This window comes from Lycorma delicatula, chromosome 11 (assembly GCF_047948215.1).
Source record: "Lycorma delicatula isolate Av1 chromosome 11, ASM4794821v1, whole genome shotgun sequence".
Lineage (NCBI taxonomy): Eukaryota > Metazoa > Arthropoda > Insecta > Hemiptera > Fulgoridae > Lycorma > Lycorma delicatula.
Window position 1 is genome coordinate 38979308 of NC_134465.1, and position 25495 is coordinate 39004802.

The following is a 25495-nucleotide window of genomic DNA, read 5'->3' on the forward strand; positions in this document are numbered from 1 at the left end:
AAGTTACATACATACTTATATTACTTGTTAACAGAGTCCCTACCCAAACTCAAGAAGTTATCAAGACACCAGGTTGTCAGCACCCTCTTCAAAGAATGGCACTATTAAAGTTCTCATCCTTTTGTTGACTCCATTTTTAAGTTCATCATTGCTTTTGAAGTGTCGAGTAGCCAGCCGATTCTTCTATTTTGTGAAGAAATGAAAATCAGACAGCGCCGAATCAGAGCTATAAGGAGATAGTAAAAAATCTGCCACTTAAATTTTAGTATACCTTACTGCCAGCAGCACATGAGACCCGATTGTTATAAAAAACGTTTATCCCCTTCATTAGTATCCTTCGCCATTTATTTTGTATTTCTCTCCTAAACTTTGTCAACGTTCACAATAAATGTTTGTGGTTATTGTTACACCCGGCTTCATAAATTTTGAAATTTTGCCAAAAAAAAATAATTTATGTTTCCAGAACACAGTAGCAATCATTTTTTTGTTCATATTGGTTTGCTTCAATTTTTCAGGCAGTACTGCTCATGTGCTATGAAAACCGGTTTATTTTTAAACCCTGACAGAGTTTATAAAGTAGCCTATATATAAATAAAAGCAGACATTTTAACTACATAAGCAGCGGTTGCTTATTTTACTTTATTCTATTATTACACACAGATTTGTAATATGTAACAATATTGTAATCATATTTCAATGATTGTTACAATAAATCATGTATATGTGTGTGTGTGTGTGTGTATATATATAATTTAATTAGTTTAAAAGTATTTTTAACATAAAATTATAATTGAATGCACAGTATTACAAGTTTTTGATGGATATATAATACAATGTACGCAGCTGATGATGCAAATCAAATTCATGAAAGTGCTTCTGTTATGTAATGAAATAAGGTAAGTCGTCCTATTTCAACTGTTCTGTACTTACAGCTGATTTATTATAAATTAAAATATATATATATATGCACTAATTTATTTACACATTAATATATAAATAGGTTTTGACATCTATCTAATATGCTGTTATTTCTTCTTCACTAATATGTAATTAAATTTTATTTTAGGAGTGACAACTAAAATGTTTACTTTTACCCCAAAAAATAAAAGTAACAGAAAATATCATAAATTAATTAAAATATTTGCAGTAGAACTTTTTTAAGACGGAAACCACAGAAAAAGAAATGTGTTTTTGATGGATTTGGGATAATTTTTGATGAGAAAGGGATATTTTAAATAAGTGGGACATCATAAAGAATAAAAACAATAAATTAACTCAATTTTATCAGTCTGTAAACTAGTTCAAAATTTATGTAAAATATTTATAAGAATATGCACATAGTTAAATAGCAGACTATTAAATTATCATATAAATTTATCACATCATCATTCTACAGATTTTGATTGTAATAATCTGCAACCCGGCCAAATAAGACATTATCAAGAAAAATGTGATGAACTGTTTTACATCAGTATTTATTTCTTTTTATTATTATTATTGATTTTTTCTTAGGCAAAAAATTTTTCCAATAAAAAAACAAAAAGAATTAAAGTGAACCATCCTGACACATCCTATTTAAGTACTGCAAATGGATTCACCCGACAAAGAAAGCAATTGAAAGATCAGATGGTCAGCAATCATTTTTTAGAAAAAACCAAATCCAGAAAAACAACAGAAAAAAAATTGACTGACATCGATAAGATGGTAACTTTACATTATTAGCAATATTATCACTCTAAATTGAGGAAATAGAAGATAATTTAAAAAACTTTTTTCACTAACAATCATATGGAAGAAATGTATTCAATATACAATATCCAGTATACAACTTGCTTTTAAGTATTCCAGTTAACATGTTCAATTGTTTATTATTACTTCAATATTTATTCATAATAGCAAATATCCATAATACAAACCTTCTAGCCATTAAAAAAACAGTGTTACCAACTATAAGATCTTTAGGTTGGTAATACTCGATCACTTCATGCTCAGATTTCTCAAGATAAGCAGCAGGGTAATTTGCTGTAAACAAATACAGTATTCATTATTGGTATCGGAAATAATTTATTTTCAAAAGTTTATTTTTTAAAGAAAAACTAAAATATATATATATATATATATATATATATATACTTGCATCCCTGTCATGGCTTCACCTGCACTATATGGTTACTTGCATTTCCTGTTGCAGTCAGTGTGGGGGGGTTTGGAAAAAATTTTGCTCCTACTCAATTTATACCTAAAATATTGATCAAAATTATTTCACATGAGCCATAACAGATTCCATCTCTTCTCTAATAGTGATTTGATGATTATTGATCACATGACTTAATTTTGTCAATATTTTCATCATTAAGTAAGGATGTCAAGTCCTTTTGCAGTCTTTATAGGGTTCTTAAAACAGTCTGTGTCGCTCATAATGCTTGGTGTCAACATAACACCCTCGCCAAAAGCCTTCTCGAATACTTTACCACTTTACTGCACTTTTATTCCATTTTTAATCCAAATTTTTGTTATTAATATAAATTACATTATATACATTGCTGTCATTGCAGTAATATATATAATGAATGAACTCATTTGAAAAAACATAGTGAGCAGTATTAACAGTTCTTGGTTTTATTTATCACACCTCATATTAGAATACATTATTCGTATATGTTTATGTTAAAAATTAAATTGTAGGGATTACAAAAAATTATTAAAATTCAATTCTTTGTGAAATTATCAACTATTATTTAAAAACAATAGGAAAAAATCATATGAAAAGCTAACTTGAAAGAATTAAAAAAACCTTCTCCTACAAGTTAGCTAAAATGACCTTCCTCACTAGGTAGGAAAAATATTTACGAGTGACTGCTTGCAGCAACCTACGTCCAAACCAGCTGACTCTCAATAAAACCTGTTCAACTAAGTTAAGAGAACTGATGCTGTTTGGTGTCCACAGTCATCCAGGAAAATTCAAAAGAATGCTGATCGGTGGCCACAGCAGTTAATGTGTTAATACAGGATGGGAACAGAAATTAAATTAGATTATTTTTTAGTTAATTTCATTTTAGCATTCTGTTAACCCTAGACTAAAATAATTCCGGATAAGAATTATTTTTTATCATAATTAACAGTACAATCATTGAAGAAGTTCTTTGACAAACAAATTAGATTTAAATATATAATTTACCAATTAAAATTACCTGGAACATCCTTCCAGTTTTTAGGTAACTTCATTTTAGATAACAATAATGGATAAGGATCTCTTCCACTATTCTCCTGCCTCACTTCACTAATATCGATGCAATCATCTGATAAATAGTAGTGCAATTTATAAGGTCGCATCTCACCATACTCACTATCACGATCATCCCATACAATATAAAACCTAAAATAAAAATAAAAAAATCTGAAACATTGTTAGAATAAAAAGTCTATTTTTGTGTGTGTGTTTGTGTGTGCATATACAATGCACATGAATAGGGGATACGCCTTTGATTTAGTATCACTCCCCATCCCCCCACTGATGGGTGGATGGGGAGTGATACCAAGTATGATTGGGTGTTCAATCTTTCTATCACCCACCATTTTTGAAAAAGTTTTAAATTTTAATTAAAGGATTTTTTTCATTTTTCAACGTATAGTTAGCTCATCTTTTATTGTTTAACTTTGTTAACATAATTTGAAAGCTAGAAATAAGCAATACTAATCACATCATAGTCACATATTATGACATCATATCTAATACTGAAGAGTGAGCATTCATAGACAAGATTAATCATGTCTGTGCAGGTCAAAACATGTAGCTGAAAACACAGCTGTCTTGTTTGTATTAAGCACTGGATTTAAGAATGAATTAATTTTGTTCAGTCTTATTGCTGTCTTAAGTTTGTTAAGAGTGCAGTATCATAATGCCTCGAAATTGTGTAAATGAGGTGGGTGCCTTTTGTTATTATGTGGTGAGTTTACCGTAAAATCAAACAGAAAAAACATTATACCTTTAATTAAAAATGCATATCATTTGTAATTTCAGTGAAAAATTGGCGATCAGGATAAGATGTAGGCTCCTCATATAGTATGCACTAATTGTTCTGTATATTTAAGAAGATGGCAAAGGTACATGGAAGGATTTACCATTTGGTGTATCTATGGTTTGGTGTGAACCAAAGGATCATGTAACTGATGGTTACTTTTGTTTAAAAAGTGTGTCTGGAATTTCTAAAAAATCTAAACATACTGTAAAATATCCTTCATTGCAATCTGCAATCAGGCCTGTACCTCACAGTGAAATTATTCCAGTTCCTGAGCCACCTGTGAATGTATGTTTCAAAAGCAGCGAATCAGGCACTACTGAAGAAGACAACAATGATTTTGATTTTGAATTATCTTCCAATAAGCCACATCTTATATCACGAGGTGAATTAAATGACTTGGTTAGGGATTTAAATTCATCAAAAAATCAAGCTGAACTGTTAGGATCAAGACTGCAGCAAGGTTGGAATTTACATTAAAAAAAAAAATATAAAAATTTCAGGCTTTTGAAACAGACAAAGAACTTTCTCAGTACTTTATTGATGAAAATAATTTCGTTTATTGTACACATATTGATGAGCTTATGTTGCACTTAGGACAAGTTCATAAACCTGAGGGCTGGCTATTATTTTTTATCTTCTATCATACAGTACAGTTTTTTTCTATTCCTATCATACAGTTGTTTTTTATGTAACTTCTCTCTATCATACTACTTACATAACATTACAAATCTTACCTTAATACTTTACCATCGTACTCCAGGTATCTTCGTAACTTCTCATCAGCTAATGATGGAGTTTTCTTAAACTTAGGTAGTTCAGCTAACTGACGATTCCTAATATACGGATCAAATGGTAGCTCCTCTTGATCATTAAGTTCAACCCCTTGGCTCCAAAGATACTCCTATTGAAAAAAGTTAGAAAGGTGACATTTATCCAAAACATATATGAAAAGAAGTTTAAATAATCGATGGGTGAAGCCTTTAATTAGTGAAAATAACAAAAAGAAAATGAAAACAAATGTTTAAATATGTTTTTTGATTTTCAAAAAATAATAAAATAAGATTTTTAAAAAAATAAATCTTGTGAAAATCAAATAAACATATTTTATATTAATTTTCTTTTTGTTAATAAATTTAAACTTGCATAACATAAATATAATTAATCAATTTATTAAAATGAAAATTGATCACAGACATACTACCTTGCGCTAGTATCCTAGAATGCTAGAAATGATTAACAAATAAGAATCTAGAAGAAAAATGTATAATGGTGTTTCAATGATTAATGATTTGAAATAAGATTATTTAAACTGAAGAGATATTTGGAAAAATACAGTGGATTATAAAAATTAATATTTTAAAGAGAAAATATTTCCATAACATAATCACTAATATAGTAATTTTATTAGTGAAAAAATGATTTGGGAATTTATTAATTTTTTTATAGAGGAATTGACTTCTGCGTACTGTCTAATCTACAAGAGAAAAACCAGCATGACTGCAAAACATACATAATATATTTTTAGATTTTTTATATATAATTGCCTAATAGTCAAAACGCTGAATTATCCAAAAGTCTATTAATCAAGCAACATCTTGGCATGCCGAATGCAGCGTTTAATATGTATAATATTTTCAAATTATATTTATTTTGTTTAAGCGAGTGTCTTAATACTCCACCCTATGCTTTGGTTCCATATTGGAATTGGATGTAGGCTGAAGCATCATTTTGACAAAATTTTGATTTTGAATTTGTTTGTTCTGTAACATTAATGAATAATGTAATTTAACTTATGATTCATTAATATGAGTGTTCCAATAAGTGTGGATTCATTTAAGAACAGTTAAAACATTTTCCTTTATTAGCTCTTTCTAGTAAGTGATATGTGAAGTCCCAACTCTGATTAATTTACTGTCCTGATCAGAGATATACACTTCGGTGAGTGTATTTTAATACATTACAATGGGGTTAGCTGTAGTGAATGGTTGTCTAATATTTTCTGGAGAAAAGTTATACATACACATTTTTTATTTTTTAGCATGAGAACGTGCCAGTCAAACCATTATTTGACAACTTTAAATACTAATTCAGCAAAATGTGTTAACATTTTCTCAGGAAGAGCCAGTTAATATTAGTGTGGTGTCATCGGCAAAAGGAAATATAACTACAACCTACCTAGTTGTAATAAACCATTTATATGGATTAAGAATAGGATCGGAGAGAGAACTGTATCCTGAGGTAGGCCAAATTCAGTTTTTTTCTGATTATGGTAGGGATTTGGATTATTTTTTAAAAAATATAACAACTATCAAAAAGTTTCAATGTTAAGCCAAAAAAGCGCATATTCTCTAACTTTTTATACATTTTACATGGGAAAAATGTTAGCCATAATACCAGAAAGAGGTGATCCCATAGATTTTTTCCTGGTTGATTATTAAATTTAAAATAATTATATTTAATACATAATTTTAATAAATGTATTATTTCAAATATTATACTATTATATATATTTAATTCTATATATATTATATATTTTTAATTTGGTCAAAGTACTATTAATTATTTATAGTTTTATTAGTGTCAATATTTGTATACATATATTTTATGTCAAGTGTTATACATCATTACAAATGAATTAGAATACACTATTCTATCAGACATAATTAACAAACATCAAATTATATTATACAAAAGACAATTAAATATTTATAATCAGCAAGTTAACAGGATACAATAATTAAACAGGATACAACAATTAAAGAAAACAGTGAACAGGATACAATAATTAAAGAAATGAACTATGGCAATATTAAATTTACTTTAAACTGGGAAAAATAACAATAGTATTATAAATTTGGATATAAAAATTAATAAAAATTTTGACGTAGACATAGACAGAAAATCAACTAAATAATATACTATAATACACTTAATTCTTTTCATCCTTGGAATAAAAAAATAGCAACTTTTAATTCTTTAATTTATAGAGCAATAAAATATTTAAAACATATTATAAAACTAAATGAATTAAATAACATTAAATATACTGTTGTAACAAATGGATATAAAGCAAATTTAGTAAACAAATTATACAACAAACTAAAAAATAAAATATATATAAAAGATAAAATAAAACTAACAAATAATATTACTGAATAGAATATGTTAAAATTGAATGTAATATTAATTACAGAAAATTTAATAAACTATTTAAATCATGCGAATTAAAAACAGCATTGTAACTAATAAGAAAATAATAAATAATAAAGATCCTTCTAAATCAATAAAACATAAATATAATTTAGACAATCAATATAGCTTAAAATGTGAAAACTGTGATTTAAAATATACTGATATGACTGATCGATCATTTTTCACTTAGAATCAAAAAGCATATTAACTTTATAAATAAAGAAAATAAAGACCATTCTAATTTTGCCAAACATATTTTGGAATGCAAACATAATTATAATCCAAATAATTTTATTGATGTATTAGAATATACTAATGATTTTTATAAAATCAATATTTTAGAGAAATTTTACATTTATTAAAACAATAACAATCTGATCTGATGAATGAGCAAACTAAATTCGAAAACAACATTCTATTTAAACCAAATTATAAACAATAATTAATGATCATAAATTAGGTTGAAAACAAACTGTTTTCATTTAAAATTACCATAACAACTGAGATTTTTTTACTGACAGGACAGTGGTTTTACTTTATCCTACAACTTACTATACTTTTAATACAATGATAATCAATCGTCAAGTAAAAATAAAATTTTGGTTTATTTTATTTCATTTATTCTGTTTTACACTATTTTAAGTGAATAGTTGTAAAATTTTTATGCTTAATTATATGAATATTCCTGAGGATGGATGAAGGTCTGAAAATTCTAAGACTGACAAGAAAGCAGGAATTGCTATTTAAAAAAATAAGAAGGCTGACATTTTGAAAAGAATGGAAATGAATTAAAATACCCAATACCATACTTTTAATATTTTGGGAAAAATAACTTTAAAAATAAACTTTAAAGTTTTTTATACCTCTTACAGTTTCAGAGATCACAACTGAGATGAAAAGTGTGTTTAGGGGGAAGAGTAAGATAAAAATTTATCTCTAAAAAGACAAAAATAACAGACCATTTGTTGTTATGATTGACTTCCAAAAACATGTTAATGAAAAGCCAATTATTTCTTCATCAGGCGAGATGTTCCTTAAATGGTTTGGTGGATATGACAGCAAGACCACATTTACTATACTCAGATTTAAAATAATTATTAAAATAAAATAAAAATTTATTAATTTAAGTGTGGTTTGTAATTCACAGCTTCAATGGAGTATTATGGGTTTCCACAACCCTGGAAACACTTACAGAAACGTAATATATCCCCATAAATAAAAGATATAAAAGACCAAATTGACTATAACTTTAATTTTTAATTACTTTTTTAAGCACAATGACCTAATAAAATTAGTTATGTACGTTATGGGAAAATATTTTATGAAGTCGAAACAGTCATCTACGAGGGTTATTTTTTTTTCAAGGTCCGATCGGTCACAAAATTAAAACCACAGTGAAAATAAAAAATATTTTATTTGTAACAAGTATTGACATAGTTATGCTACATAGTATTTCTCTACATAGTCGCCACTCCGATTTAGACATTTGTCGTAGCGTGGTACCAACTTTCCAATACCCTAGTCATAGAACGGAGCTGTCTGTGTTTTCAGCCATGTTTCTATGCTGGTCTGCAGCTCAATATCTGTGCCAAAATGTTGTCCTCCTAGCCAGCGTTTCATGTGAGCTAAGAGGTGAAAATTGGATGGAGCCAAATCAGGGCTGTATGGTGGGTGATCAAACACTTCCCAACGAAAACGCTGCAGGAGCTTCTTTGTTACAGCTGCAGTGTGCGGCCGAGCATTGTCATGGAGAAAGACAATGACTGATGACAACATTCCTCCCCACTTATTCTGAATTGCCCTTTGTAGACGCTGAAGAGTCACGCAGTATGAGGCTGCAGTGATAGTCGTGCTACGTTCCATGAATTCCACAAAGAGAACTTCATTCCGGTCCCAGATCATAGTAGCCTTACACTTTCTGTTAGAGAAGGTTCGCTTGAACTTCTTTGGTTTACTGGGAGAATGAGAATGCATCCACTGTTATGATTGTTCATTTGTTTTTTCAGTTTCGAAATGGATCCATGTCTCATCCCCTGTGACAATTTTGTTCAAAAATCTTCTCCTTTAGCGCTGGAGAAACATTAGGGAGGCGTCCATTCTCATTGTTTTGTGATGGTCGGACAGCATCTTGGGAACCCATCTCACACACAGTTTGCAGTACTGAAGTACTGCAAACTCAGCCTGAAGAAATCGAATTACCACACGCATTTCATACTTGGTGGGAGATGCTATTGTTGTAGACATGTTTACGTGCTAGCTGCGTGTTCAGAACTAAACGAAGTGACACGGCGTGATTGAAGACCACACTAGAGACACTACGCAACACATATGCAGCACAAAGGTTCATCCGATTTTTGCACGGGTTTTTATTTTGCAACCGATCGGACCTTGAAAAAAAAACCCTCGTATATTGGAAATGTTCTAGACAAAACTTGGAACAAAATGTTGGGCTTAATTTCTAAGTAACAAAATGTCAATAAACTTTAGTGATAAATTTAATTTACGATAATACACCAAGAGCTCCGCTGAACAATCTGTAATCTTTGATATTCAATACGTTTATTGCTTACACCACATCTGGCAAAAAACCACGTGGCTTTCTTATTGTCATGCACAGTATAAGTACATCTATTGTACAAGTGGCACTAGTCAAAATTGCTTTTGCCAATAGTAATTGCTCTTAAGGAGAAAGAACTTATTAAACAACAATCCCTGAGGGAAACAGAAACAAAATAGTCATTTTTCTATAATACTTTAAAAATGTACAAAATAAGGTTCAATTTCAATGATTTAAGAATGTAATATTTATTACTTTTGTAGGACATCAAAAAATTTCTAGAGTGATCATTAAGTTTTCACTTGTTATGGTTAAAGGACAACCACTCCTATGTAAATAGATGACACTACTAATGATCTCAGATCCTTTAAATTATAGTTACCTTGTCTGGTAGGCATTTCAGCATTAGTAATTTCAACTGGAATGACTTATTCACTATTTTTATTTAATCTCTACTGATTTTTATTTAATTACTGATTTATCAGTAATAATTTTTCCTTATATTTAAATTAAATATAAGGTGCTTTATAACAACCTTATAATAGTGAGCACTACAAATATAAAGAAACAAATTACAAAATTACTTTTTAAGAAATGGCTGTACAAAAAAGATACTATTTTTGCAAAGTTAAAATACTGTATACATTTAAACCTGTTTAAAAAATTAAATACTTTAAAACTTCTATTTTAAAGTAATTTTCAAAACTTTTATATGCTATGTATTTAATCACTACTTACTCATTTACATTTGTTTTCTATATTTCTAGTTTAGTTAACAGATAAGTTTTTCAAAACCAAAATTCAGTTAAATAAAGTAATGAGATAACTGCACCTTATACAAACCTTAGTATAATCATCACAGGAGCAGATATGTAATACATTTCCAAACATAGCAACATCTATACCGACATTAAAATCTTTCCAGTGCCAAAAATCTCCGGTATCAGATTTTGGGATTCTAGACCTACGAATAAGACGTCCTTGTGGAAAACCCGCATTCTGAAAATGAAATATCACAATAAAATGGGATATATATTATAAACAATTAAAGACTAAAACAACAAGCATTAAAAAACACACACACACACAAATATATATATATATATATATATATATATATATATATATATACTCAGAGTGAGTCAAAAGTATAGAAACCTCTCAACAAATTTAAAACCATTCTAGGCAGAATACTGTAACTTTCAAGATAAGGCATCAATCAACTACTTTACCTTTATAATAATTTTATCAAACATGGCAAAGTTGTTGGTAAGTGGTTTTTATAAATTATTATTTCTTTACCTTTTCACAAGAAATAGAATTTCAACCCCTTCTTGGAGGGGTGACCCAGGGATTATAATTCAAATATTCTAAATGGTAACACTCTTTATGACAAAAAAATTGTATAAATAAAGTCTATCCAAAATGATGGCAGGATAAAGTTTAAATTTTGAAAATTACTAAATTTGGTAAGTTCGAATAATAAAATTAAATAAAATGAGATTAAACTGAATTAAATTAAAACTAATCTAATTTAATTAAAATTTATTTTAAAAGTAAAATTCAAATTTTAAAAAATTTTAAGTTTTTATTTTTTAACAAAAAATTGTTTTTATTCCAATCTAATGAGTAAATAAATAAAAATATTGTCACCAAATCATGTTGATCTGTTGTTCAGCTGATCATTGATGGGTGTCATTATTATTGCAAAAATGGAGCTTACTTCATTGTTGTGCAATATTCCATTTAGAGAGTTTCATTACTATACGGTTATTTTCTTATGAGAATTTATTTATGATTTGTTGGCTAATTGATTTTGTCTACCTTAACTACATTTGTAAGCTATTTTCATTATTTACATTGTTTTTATCTTTTCTGTAATTATTTTTTACCGAATTAATTTTTTCTATATTACCTGCTAACATTACTATTAACATACATGTCACTTAGTGAACAGAAGAGGGTCACACTTTTAATGATAAGGGGATTTAATGACAAGAATTGGGTCGTATATTGAAGTTTGTGAATTGTTCACTGTAACATTTAATAATCGTAACCCTACTTCAAAAGATACAGTGTCAAAAACCATCAAACAATTTGAAAAAACAGGGAACGTTAATAATAGGGAAAAAGCAGGAGGCCTAAATCTGCAACAAATAATAATTCGTTAGAGATTATGCAACAATTTATTGAGCCTAATTCTAGAATCAAACAGGGGCATGAGAACATAAAATTAGTCAAAGTTCAGCGATTCGAACATTAAAGAGTGAAAATTTCAAACCCTTCAAAATTTGTCTAGTGCAACAACTTAATGAAAATGACTACAAACAAAGACTTGAGTTCTGTAAAATTATGAAGAACAATATTTGTGCAGATCCTAATTTATTAAACAAGAGAATTTATAGCAATGAGGCTCCATTTTTTTTAAATGGCAATGTAAATTAATATAATTGTCAATATCAGACTGATATTAATTCACAATGATATTATGAGGCGTATACACAGTATCGACCCAGAATAAATGTAATCGTGGACGATTGATAGGGCCTATATTTATTGAGGGAAATTTAAACGCAGTGAAATATGAGGCTTTGCTTCTCAATCACATCATTCAAAACATTGTTAGCTCCAACTTACAAAATATTTGGTTTCAACAAAATGGTGCCCCCACCTTATTTCAGTTACTCAGGTATGTGAAATTTTTTTATTTCTCTTTCTTGGAAGAAAGATTGCCTGAAGGGATCAAATAGAATGGCCAGCGAGATCAACAGACTTGTCACCATATGGGGCCACTAAAAAAGTACTGTTTATCATAATAACCCCCAAGATATAGATGATAGAATTCAAGAATCAATACAAAATATCACTAAGGAATCTATGAATAATCCAGTATCATCCTTTTATTACTGACTGGCACACTGTCAGACAATAGAAGGTGGACATTTCGAACATTTATTACAATGAAATGTAAGTAAATTTCAACCTCTTCTTAGTGGGTGAAAAAAATTATAAGCACAGCATTGCTTTTTTTAAATAAATTTATTAAATAATATCCATTTAATAAAATTTTTATAAATGTATTTATTTGCGATAACAAATCCTTAAATTATCAATGTAATTTTTCAAAAATCCAAAATTTATCCTGCTGCCATTTTAGTTACAGAAATTGTACTTTTTATTTATAACATTTTTCTTGTCTTAAAGAAACCTTTAAAACATCCTCACAAAAAGGATGTTACCATTTAAAATATCTGAATTACAACCCCTGGGCCACCCACTAAGAAGAGGTTGAAATTGTATTTGTCATTAAAAGGAAAAGAAGTTGTCCGATACCCTGCCCTGAAAGTTACAGCATTCTATCTAGAATAGTTTTAAAGTTGAGGAGTTTCCATGCTTTTGACTCTATATGTTTTATAGGCCAGCCCACAGGTGTTTGCTGGTTAGAATTCAAGTTAAATAAATAATTTATAAGTTTTTCATACATTTGTTCTTTTCTTTTGTAAAAAAATAAATGATTTTACTTAATGTTATCATTATATAAAAATTATATCATTTAGTAGGTTCATTTTATTGTTACATTATTTATTACAACTGTGTATATCCTCTGAATTAATAAATAAATTGTTTGCAAATCAGGTAGATCACATTTATTAATTGTGTACACAACAAAATCCACCTTCACAGATAATTAATAAGAACAAAGCTAAAAAAAGGAGTAAAAAAAAATTCAACATGAAGTTAATAAACACATATAAATCAGATTCCAGAAATTATAAATGTATCTTTGTAGATTTACATACACTATAACAATAAATTTTTATTTTTAATTACTGTGAAAAAACATGTTAAATGATTAATATATCAAAAGTCACATGGTGAAACCCAATTTGATATCAGTTAACTAGTTTTTCAAGGAAAATGTAGGATAGCATAAAACTTTAGCAATTCTGAATGGGAAAAAGAATTATATTTTTCCAGTAATTGTTGCCTGCATTGAAATTCTTCCCTAAGTTGTAACACTTTATATAAACTTTAATATAAAAAATATAAACTTACCATGAATTTCATCCATAATTGTTATCACATAAAATTTGATCAAACAGATTGATATCAGGAGAAAGAGCATGGCACCATAGAAATTCACATAAAATATTAAATACGGTATTTGCTGTGCCACTGTTACATTTGTATTCAGATCTGGCAGACCTACACAACTAGCTTTAAAATATCAGTTATGATTACATGTACAACTAACTATATGCACTCCACTAATTGTAGTGTTGCCTAGGAATTGTAGTACAGCCTCGGGCCATATAATTTTAATGAATTATTTTACAAATAATTGACCATGGCTATGATTTGGAACTGCAAATACAAGGCACTTTCTTGTAGACCTGCTTATTTATATTAACACCTGTTGCTGAACCAGAAACTTTACTTTATATTTTCTTTTTGAAATGCGACTTCACCTTCATATGAGAGAGGTTCAATAATTAAAGAGAAAAATTAATGTAGAGAAATTTTTTTTAAATTTATTAAATGATAATCAGACTTACACTACTTTTCAACACAGTCTCCAGCAACATTTAGAAACTTGTCTCACGGTTCTGTGAGTTTTCCGATTCCCACAGCAAAAAAGTCTTTGCCTTGCTTTACCATTCGTGTACCGCCTTTTTGACCGCTTCGTTGTCATTGAACTTCTTGCCGCGTAAAAAGTCTGAGCGGACCGAACAAATGAAACTAGGACGGGGCGAGGTCTGGGCTGTAAGGGGGATGTGGCAACTCCCGCGTGAGTTTTTAATTATTTTTTGGAAGGCGAATCGGGACGTTTCCACTTAAGACTTTGCCGTTTGGATTTGGGGTCGAAATGGTGTATCCACGTTTCATCACAGGTTATACGATCTAGAAAGTCCTTCCGCTTCAAAGTTCTTTGAAAGTTCCGCTTCCGTTCTTTAAGTTCAGAACAAATGCGAATCCAGGTGTTAATAGGTTTGACTCGACTGTCTTGAAATCCATCTCGAACACATTTTGCGATAATTCAGCACGTCATGAATGATTGAATGCATGGTTGCAACACTAATATTATACAAATTAGCAATTTTGGTAATTTTGACTCGCCTGTCTTGGCAAATAATATCATTTATGAGATTTTGCAGCGCGGTAATAGAAACTTCAATTGGTCTTCCAGAGCGAAGGAGATCAGTCACACTCGTTCTGCCCGAATTAAACTGTTTCACCCACTTATATACGTTAATGCTGTTAAAACAGTTTTCTCTATACTGCCTCAACATTATTGAGTAAATTTCCGCCGCGGTTTCTTCTGATAGCAAATATCACTGAATGTTCTTCGGCGTATACGTTTCTAGCGGAACTGACATTCTGTAATCAACAAAAGAGGTTAGGTACTGATTAAATGTGTTCCCAAGGTTGCCAATTTGATCCTCAAAATGTTTTACTATCATTTGCATGAGCCTTTTTTTCTCTACATCAATTTGTCTCGTTAATTATTGAACGTCCCTTGTATTTTTCCATCAGTATAAATGAAATAAACTAAACTTTTACTGAAACTAATATTTTTAAGATTCATATTATTCTTCTGTACTGGTAGAATTATATTTTTTTGAACTGTATTAACATAAACAACTTGGTACAGAATATTGAGAAAAGACTTCCATGAAATTATTTTCACAGGATCCCGCATCCTTAGTCATTATCTCCTTCAGTTACCTTCATTATCTTCTGATAGTTCATCAAATTGAAATTTTGTTTATATGTAATATTTTTCTATACATATTTAATTTTATGTCACTTTTATTAATTAATAAAAACTTTTTAAAAATTTAAAAACTGATAATTACCTCTACCACTGGTTCCATAACAGTAATAGTATCGTCTTCTAGGAAGTAAATAATATTAACTAGCCTAATGCGAAAACTCTCATCAGGGGATTCATTTACAGACTGACGAAAAAATGCAAAAAATGTTAAACATTTTTTATCATAAACCAAAAAATGTGGTTTGAATAATGAAACTGTAGATTGTTTTGTACGGCCGTATGTAAGAGAAGGATCATACCTGTAAACAAAAATTGTAATAATTATTAAATAATATTACTATTACAAATTTTAAATTCAAGTTATATGAAAATTAGACCTCACTTTGATAAAAAAGAAAGAAAGTGAAATGTTAAAAATTAAAAAAAATTACATATTACAATTTAATGATTCTGCACATTAGTGAAATGGACTATATGTAACCTTTATTTCTGAAATATTCCTTTTTTCAGTTTATACAGAGTGGGGCAAAATCCTGATAATTTACAAGTTATTGCGAGCATCATGAGAATTGTGGGAGGGTGGGAACCCACTCTTCAGTAGCTACTACTTCAGTCACCATTGAGCCGCTGTAGAAATATTTTTCAATAACAATTTAGAGAAGTGTATCAACATTTATACACTGGCCTCCACAGTCCCGTGCCTTCTTGTAATATAATCTTGTTGTGGACATAGAATTTCAGGGGGACAGCATCAGTATAAAAAAAATTATCAGGAAAATCGTTATCTGAACTAACACAAGAGAACATTGAACAGATAAGGCAGCCAATTGAAGACATCCCTCACCATTTGGTGATTGATATTCCTAGACTCTGAGTGTTTCTGATCAAACTGTTAAAATACTGCATTATGACTTGAATTTCCACCCCTACAAAATTATGGTTGTTCATGAACTGACCCTTCATATTTGGGAATAATGTTAGGTTTTTGCAGATGATGATGGAAATGATGTGAGAAAACACAATAATCCTAAAGAGTAACAAAGCCTATTTCAACCTGTCAGGTTCCATTAGTAAAGAGAATGATCAGTACTGGTCTGACACAAATAAGACAGCTTCATGAACATCCGTTTTATACACAATTGGTCACTGTGTTTGGGGCAATTAGGCCCCAAACTTTACCATACCAATAAATTATGGTGTATAGTGAATGGTTCTATTTGATGCTCTTGATCCAGAAACTGAAATAAGGCTCAAAAAACAGAGCTGAACTGTGGTTTTAACAGGATGAGGCAACCGCCCACACACTTGAGGTTGGAGGAATGTTTCATTTCTTATGTGGAGACATCACCTGACCATCCAATTCTCCCGATCTTTTGGCATGTGACTTCTTCCTTTGGGATTTTTTAAAATCCAAAGGATTCTAGAAAACCACAGTCACTATCTGACCTTAAGACATGATTCAATAGGAGATAGCTGCCGTACCAGGATGCATGCTGTGAAATGTAATTAGAAGTTTTGAAAAAATACTTCAGTAGTGTGTGGATCAAAACAACAACATGTCTAAGATATTATTTTCTGCACTTAATGTTAATGTAAATCAAAAAGTTGGTTTATCAAAAATAATGGCATGCATGTTGGCTTTATTCTAGCAAATGAATAAAAATGAGCTCTCTATAATTACTGTACAATATTATTCTAAAATCATCACATTTTCTGCCCCACCTGTATAAGGGCACCAGTATTAAATAATGACTGCATTTTGCATACAGAATGTAATATAAATTGTTCCCAAATGTTTTTTTAGTTAAAAATATAAGATCTGAAATCACAAAAGTTATTCTATAACAGATTTTTGGATTTAGAATCGCTACAATAAAATGAATTATTCATGGCCTTTTTTTTTTAATTTTGCATAAATTTTTTATTATGAAAACTAGTTTTTATTTTTTTACATTAAAAAATAGAATCAAAATAGACAAATCAACAAAAAGTTTTGAAACAAATATAAAGAATGAAAGCAAGCCTATACACTAAACAGTTATTGGAATAAATTAAAATGTATAAAAATGCTCAGCAATTGTTTAAAAATATTTACTAATATCTAAACCAGATTGCTAATAAATTAATCATCTCCATTAGTAGACAGTGGGAAAATTACATACATTAGAAATGAAAAAAAAATGTAGAAATAATAACAGTAAAAATAGATTATATTAATTGCCTATTTAACAGTAATCATTATATACTATAAAATTACTACTTTTAACATGTTTTTCGGGGGGGCTATTGTTTTAGGCAGTCTCAGATGAAATGGGAATAACAGTTCCTATTTTCACTTTAATGTGAAACTAATTTTTATTTTTTATTTTGATGAAATAATAATAACAATAACACATCTATAATTACCTTACAGTATCTGATTTTTTGCAGTACTTTATTGAGCTAGTAGTCAATGGTGTTTTACCGATTCCAAACTCAGGTTGACGTGATATAGCATAACCATTTCTATACTCCAATGTATGAGGAATATTAAAAGAGGATTGCTGAAACCATGAAAAAAAATCAGACATAAAAAGTACCTTACTGAAGTAGACAATTTTAATCATTTACACTAAGTATGTTAAGCCTTTTTTTTTCTTGAGTCATTATTCACTCGGCTGATCTTCAGTCGATACTATTTTCAATTCTTTTCTGGTCTGTAATATCTTTTAACCTGAATATATTTACTACATCCTCAATTATCTGTTTTACGTATGTCAATTTTTGTCTTCCTTCACACTTTTTCCTACCACATTACCACTTCATTGCTAATATTAATTAAACACAGATGACTTAATACATGGCTCATACAAAACTAGTTTAGTCTCTTTACAAGGTTCTATCACAAATTTCTTTCTTCTCTCATTGATTATAAAACTTCTCATTTTGAATTTTAATGACCCGTCTTATTTTCAACACCTTCTAGTAACATCATATTTCTAAGGCTATAATTTTTTGATTTGTCCACGTATCATAACAGTAAAGCACTATTCTTTGTACAAATAATATTTTCTTTCAGAATGAAATTCTCTTCAACAAATAGATCTCTACTGTTCAGTACTTCTTAACTGTCTTTGGTTTCAACCAAAACGATGATACCAGCAAATCTTAACATTTTTATTTTTTACCAGTTTATTTATATTTTACAGATTGCAATAGAACCACTAAAGAATTTTTTCAAAAAAATTATCAATTAAGAAGTACAGAATCCCAACAATATTTAATACAGTAAAGCAATATCTAATAAATATTTTTTGAAATATTTGTAAATTTGTTTCCCAATATTTCTGAAACTATTATGCAGGCCTTTTGTCAAATGTTTTCTGATAGTAATATATACTTCATCTAGAAATTTAGAATAGTGGATTATCAGGATATCCAGCGATCAACTGGTTCAAAGCACAGAAAATGTTAATCTCTTTATAATTATTAAAACCTAATTCAATAAATCAAATTTTATAAATGATAAGTAAACTCTCGAAATAACAAACTTTTCAAAATGATTGTGCTTTACCTAGTTTTACTGGAGATAAGAACTAAAACCCTACAATAAAATACAGAAAATCATTTAGGTGTAAATTTAAATTATTATGTTTTTAATTTTTTCTTCTTTTAATATAATCTAAAAATCAACACAGCATAATTCAAAATTTTTGTTATGAATGAGAAAACAAAACATTAACCATTCTCTACACATCTTACAAATATATAGACAAGAAATATTATTACCCATAATGTCAGCAGAAAGTGCACAGACTAGTAATAAATATAATAATTAATAATTTCATGTAAAATTGAACTCCATAGCAACTAAAACCTGTGTAAATGTAATAGGATCAATAAAGCTATTAACTATTACACCCCACTATAACCATTATTACAGTAAAGATGTGCAAAATAGCCACCTATACATGTGTTATAGTTGTAGGTGTTAAGTTCTGCTATAGTTAAGTCAAATTCTTCTGTAGATAAATTCTTCAAATTTTACCAGTTAAAAAAACGAATTATTTGGTTTTTGTTTCATTATTTTTGTACAGGTTATTTAAATAACTGTGATAAAAATCTTTTTATACACAGGTGGCATTTGAGTATTAAAATTAAGATGAAAATGACAGTTTCAATAAATAAATCCTATTATGCCCGGAACATAAAAATACACTTCATTATACAGGCCTAAAATAAAATTAATTTTAAGATAAAAAACTGATGTGTTCAAAGTCCATATAGTTAAAATGTTTACAATTATTCTTATTTTCCTCAGTATTGTTATAATTGATTCGAGTGTTATTTAGGATTGTCAGTCTAACAATTGAAGTCGACGCGTTTCGAGTTCCTACGTTCTCAAAACTACTTTAGCACAGAGTCTTCCTGATTTGGCATCGACGGATGTTAAGCTCCTCCCACTCCCCATCCCTACTGACATGGCCTCTTCTGCTTTGGCCCTCAAAGGGAGGTAAAAGCAAGGATTACTAAATTCAGGAAGAGTCTGTGTTAAAAATAGTTTTGAGAACAGAGGTACTCCGAAACGCATCGACTACAAATATTAGAGCGATGATGCTAGGAAAGGCAGAAAATAACACTCAAATCGATACGAATAATAATTATAATGTTAAGGTAAATTAATCTAAATAAATGAAGATATTATATATGAAAAATAATTAACTCAAAAGGGAGTTTTTTGACATAGCCTAAACTTACGCACATTAACGAAATGCAGAAAAAACAGGACTTCTTGAAAAAAATTATTGACAGTACCATTGTTTCTGAAAAAGGAAAATCATTATATTTTAAATAAACTGATGGAAAGATGTTTGAAATAGTTTGGTAATTTATTAGAAGAAACTTGGAAGCAAACTTGTGAGCCAAAATATTATGTCGAGTATATAAAAATAGTTGTCCGGTTCGGTAGAGGTGATATTTATAAGAATAAGTGAGTATTCTTTTTAGCCAATAGCCGATTTAATTAATCTGAATGTATCATATTCAACAAATTCAAACGGCTGCAAAATAATTAAGTTACTGATGCAAAAACAGTTATTGATTAACATCGAAGTACAAAACAATAAACCTTCGAAAAATAATTAAAACACAGTTCATAAACTAAGCTCCAGTATCGGGGTTTTTTATAAAAAATTTTGTTTTTGTACTTTAAACAATAAAATGAATACGATATCGTATACTTACAGTCGGATCACGAAAGTAATAACCAGGTAACAACGGCATACCTTCCATTATTTATTACAAATAAATTACCTAAAACAAGAAATTTATTATAACCGAGAAAGGTGTTATACAGTTCTAAAAATCAATTACCGTAACGCGGTCACTAAGACTGTGAAATAAAATAACCCTGCCGATTAAAATAGTAAAGTAACATTATTATAACGTCGAACCAGCGACTTAGTTGCTCGGCAACAAAGCATAACAAACCCAAACTTCTTCTATCTAACCTCTCTTTTTCCTGTTTAGCCTCCGGTAACTACCGTTTAGATAATTCTTCAGAGGATGAATGAGGATGATATGTATGAGTGTAAATGAAGTGTAGTCTTGTACATTCTCTTCTATCTAACCTACTACACTTGAATATAACTTCAAAGATTTTGTTGTTCATTACGTGTAAAAATTTAAACGTAATATTGTTCATTTTAAGTTAGTTTAAAGTTACTGGTATTGATTGAAAGTGATGTAACGTTTTTACTTCAAAAAAATTTAATCGACTACCCCCGTGTGCCTTCAATCGGTTACAGATTTAAAACCGCTGCTCCTAACTTCATGCTTTTTCTATTACACACTGTAGGATATTAAAATCTGGGTGTTTTAGAGTTAGGTATGGTGTACTATATTCGGTAGTTTCTGTCCAGGTAGAGTGTAGTTTTACAACCCACCGGGTTCGTGTAGTGGTGAACTCGTTATCGCAAATCAGTTGATTTCGAAGTCGAGAGTTCTAAGGTTCAAATCCTAGTAAAGGGAGTTACTTATGGATTTGAATACTAGATCGTGGATACCGGTGTTCTTTGATTGTTGGGATTCAGTTAACCACACATCTCAGGTATAATAGTCGACCTGCGATTGTACATGACTACATTTCATTTACATTTATACATATCAATCTCTTAAATAATACCTTAAGGTGGTTCCGGGGGTTAAACAGAAAGAGAGACCGTAGTTTTATACGTTAAAAATACTATAAAAGAAAAGCTGTATACAGCCGATCCGATAATCTTCCTCGATCTTATGCCGCTGCTGTAGGGCATAAAAATTATATCGGTTCCAAAATTGATAAAAGAATTAAACTCGCAGGTATTGAATCTCTTTTTCGACAAATCACAATCTCATAGGTCTACTAACCAAAGTAATTACAGAGTTCTGTGATAAACTTTCTGCGAACTGAAACTGAATAACATGGAGTGTCCTGTTGTTAAAAACAATGATAATCTGTAAACTGAATCTGCAAAATTATGAGTCGTGATAGTGAAGTGTAGTCCAAGGATGATAATAATATTCGTTAATGATTTATTTAATGATGCAAATTAACATGGTTTTATAAATCGGTGACAAGAAATGCAAACTATAATCATTTCTAACTTAATATATGTAATTTTAATTTTAGAAACCCGCTTTACAGACTGCAATTATTTCGGTCTTCTTGGTTATTCCGTGTACACCACTTATGAGAGAGTAGAGCATATATGGTGCTACTGCAGTTCTTGTCAAAAGTACAATAAAACATCATCGGTTACCATCACTCAACACCGACCACATACAAGCTACTTGTTGAAATTTTAGATCAGCACACGGGTCTCTCAGGTTATCTTCAATTTACTGTCCTCGTCACACCATCTCAGATGATCTATTTTCTCAATTTTTCAAAACCCTAGGTTCCGTTTTATTGCAGGAAGTGAGTGGAACGCTAAGCACTTGCATCGGGGTTCTCGACTGATAACTCGAGGGATGGCCTTAAAGGACTGTGTCAACAAAATGCATCTAAACGCCATTTCCACAATGCAACCGATATATTGAACAACAGATCTAACAAATGTTGTATTTTTGAACTTGTACTTTTTATCACTTCAGGAGTTTCTTCTTTTCAACACTGTTAAAAACTACTACGTTTCTACTTCTGATCGTTCATCTGGCTTACTATTAGTACGATGGTTACAAAAAAACGAAAATCCCCACTCCTTTTTAATAGAACTGATTGAGAATCACATCAAAGCTGGATAGAAAATGAATTAAATTTACATGTTTGTCTTAAATGCCTTGATGATATTGATAGTGCAAACCACTGTTTTACAAATATAGTAGCATGGGTTCAACATCCCCGCAAAAATATAAGAAATAGGAAGGACCAGACACCCAAAAGTAGTTATGGTCTAGTAATTGCTAAAAGACTACTTCGGAGGATATGATAGTGCTATAGAAATCCTGCAGATAAAACGGCTTTAAACAGAACTGCTCGTTGGTTGAAGAAACTATCACAAACAAACAAAAATGAAACATTTAAAAATATCTTGAAAATCTTTCTCTTTCAAGAAAAGACGATTATTCACTGTGGAAAGCCGCAAAAAGATTTAAGCGGCCATTATAATCATTTTCACCTTTAAAGTCTTCAACCTGGGTGGCCTAGCTCTGGACATCTGGGCAAACCCCGTTGTATTTAGCTCTAACCTCTACACAAGTGAGCTCTGCAGAAGTGGTCTTGTATTTCCCCGGTACTCGTGAGACCAGAATTACTAATCCTTAAAAAAATCTATGATGGTTGGTGGTCTATCTGAAAAAAAAACCACTTGTAAAAAGACCTCACTCACCTTTATCTGACAAGGATCCCCGAAGAAAATAATTCAAATAATGACCAAGTCCCGCATACAATATGGAAACATTAGATTTGTTAGTTCTACGGAATAATCAGGAAGGTGGCTCCATTCACAAGGTCTCGCCTTTCCTGATAAATAAGGTAGTAACTTGTTCAAGTGGTTCCCCCAACAACATAAGAAAATTGAAAATCGGATCAATACTGATAGACTTTATTGATGAGCAGAGTCAATCGCACTTAATCTAATCTATATTAGTGAAGTTGCCAATAACTTCGTTCCCAAGGTGTTATAGAGATGAAGTGAGTAATGAAACGTCAGAGCGGGATGGAGGAGCCTATTCCTTCCCTTACTTTAACGTTCGACCTTTCTTTATAAGTAGAGAAAATTGGAGGAAGGTACCTATCTGAGTACGACCATTCATCCCCAACCTACAGTGACGTTTCCAGTGTCAAAGGTATGGCGACACTACAATTTCTTGCTCGAACACTGTTATATGTACGGGGAAGAAGGTCACAACGAAACTGCCTGCCAGGAGGGGAAAAAATGTGTAACTGTGGGGGACACATTTAGCTCGCTCACAAGATTGCCCAACTTTTAAAGAAGAGAAGGCAATTTTTGAAAAATTGTACCGAGCAGAAGCTATCTTATCCGATCGCACGAAGAGAATATAATAAGACACTGAACTCACGGAATCTGGTTAAAACAAACGTCTCTTTTGCAGCCGCTACATCAAGGCAAGTCCCTGCAAATGCGGGTAATCAACAGTGTGGATCCTGCAGTGAAGTAAAACAGCTTGTTCAGATATTATCTGACCAGGTTTAAATCTTCACACAGAGTTTTATACAGAGTGATTCAAAGAAACGGGAAATTAAAAAAATTAAATAACGTTAATGAAAAATTTTTTTTAGAAAATGAATTTTATTTCATGTAATTGTACAAATGTTGCCATTTTAGGATACATACATTTTAGTTTATTTTTTTAAAGATGACATCTTCCAGATGACCTCCTCTTCTACGTAAACACTCACAAAGTCTCTTCGTTAAATTGTTCATGGTTTGGCGTAACATCTCAACTGGAATTTCCGCAATTGCTTCTCGGATCTTTGCCTTCAGTTCTTCCGTTGTAGCAGGTCTACTGCGGAACACATTGCGTTTAAGGTGACCCCACAAAACGTAATCGCAAGCTGAGAGATCAGTCGATCTGGGAGGCCATCTAATGTCACCATTTCGTGAAATGACACGTCCAAACAATCGATGTACAGCTGCCATTGATATTCATTCAGTATGTGACGTTGCTCCGTCTTGTTGAAACCAGGGTGTGTTAAGAATCTGTGGAAATCTCTTTTGTTGTTCCACAACAGAGGTTTCAAGCACGGCTACGTAATGAGCCGACGTCATTGTAATCGCAAGACCGTTGTCATCCTCAAAAAAATAAGGGCTTATAACACCGTAAGATGACATAGCACACCACACGGTCACTTTCTAGCTGTGCAACGGAGCTGGTGTAGCTGCGTAGGATTTTATTGTGCCCAGTATCTGAAATTTTGCTTGTTAACAAATCCGCTGAGGTGGAAATGTGCTCCGTCTGACATCCACAGTTCGTGAACAAACTCTTCGTTATCAATTATCTTCTGAAGCATTACATTACACAATTGTGCTCGCACAACTGCATCGTTCTGTTTCAGTTCCTGGACGATCTGCAACTTGTACGGATGGAATTGCAAGTCCTTCACTAACATTCTTCGAACACTTGAACTCTGCAATTGTAAAGATGCTGCGAGACGACGGATTGACCGATGTGGACTTCGTGTGACAGCATCTTGTAAAGCTTGAACATTCTGCGGTGTATGGACGGTTCGCTCATGGCCTGGAGGTTTCTTTTTCATTGCCGAACCAGTTTCCTCAAAATTAGATATCCGTGTTTTAATTGCATGTGGTGATGGAACACGGTCTTGCCATCCCAGATTAAAATGACAGCGAAATTCTCTACGCGCTCCCTCCACACTGTCATTGTTTTTGTAAAACGCTTTGATAGCAAATGCACGTTGCGCACCACTCCAAGGATCCATGACAACTAAATGGCAGGTTAGGTTAG

The 25495-nt window shown here is 30.8% G+C and overlaps 1 protein-coding gene across 1 annotated transcript in view; it reads right to left on the bottom strand.

Moving 5' to 3' along the window:
* The window catches only part of LOC142332266 (EF-hand domain-containing protein 1-like), a 29725-nt gene extending 8828 nt beyond the window's left edge, over window positions 1-20897 (bottom strand). The window contains exons 1-7 of the mRNA XM_075378592.1: window positions 20771-20897; window positions 17954-18090; window positions 15630-15846; window positions 10615-10770; window positions 4757-4923; window positions 3192-3376; window positions 1917-2022 (exon numbers count right to left, since the gene is read on the bottom strand). Coding sequence (XP_075234707.1) covers window positions 1917-2022; window positions 3192-3376; window positions 4757-4923; window positions 10615-10770; window positions 15630-15846; window positions 17954-18090; window positions 20771-20818 — 1016 coding nt within the window. The 5' untranslated portion in view covers window positions 20819-20897. The remainder of the gene's footprint in view (window positions 1-1916; window positions 2023-3191; window positions 3377-4756; window positions 4924-10614; window positions 10771-15629; window positions 15847-17953; window positions 18091-20770) is intronic.
* Between the last annotated feature and the right edge of the window lie 4598 nt (window positions 20898-25495).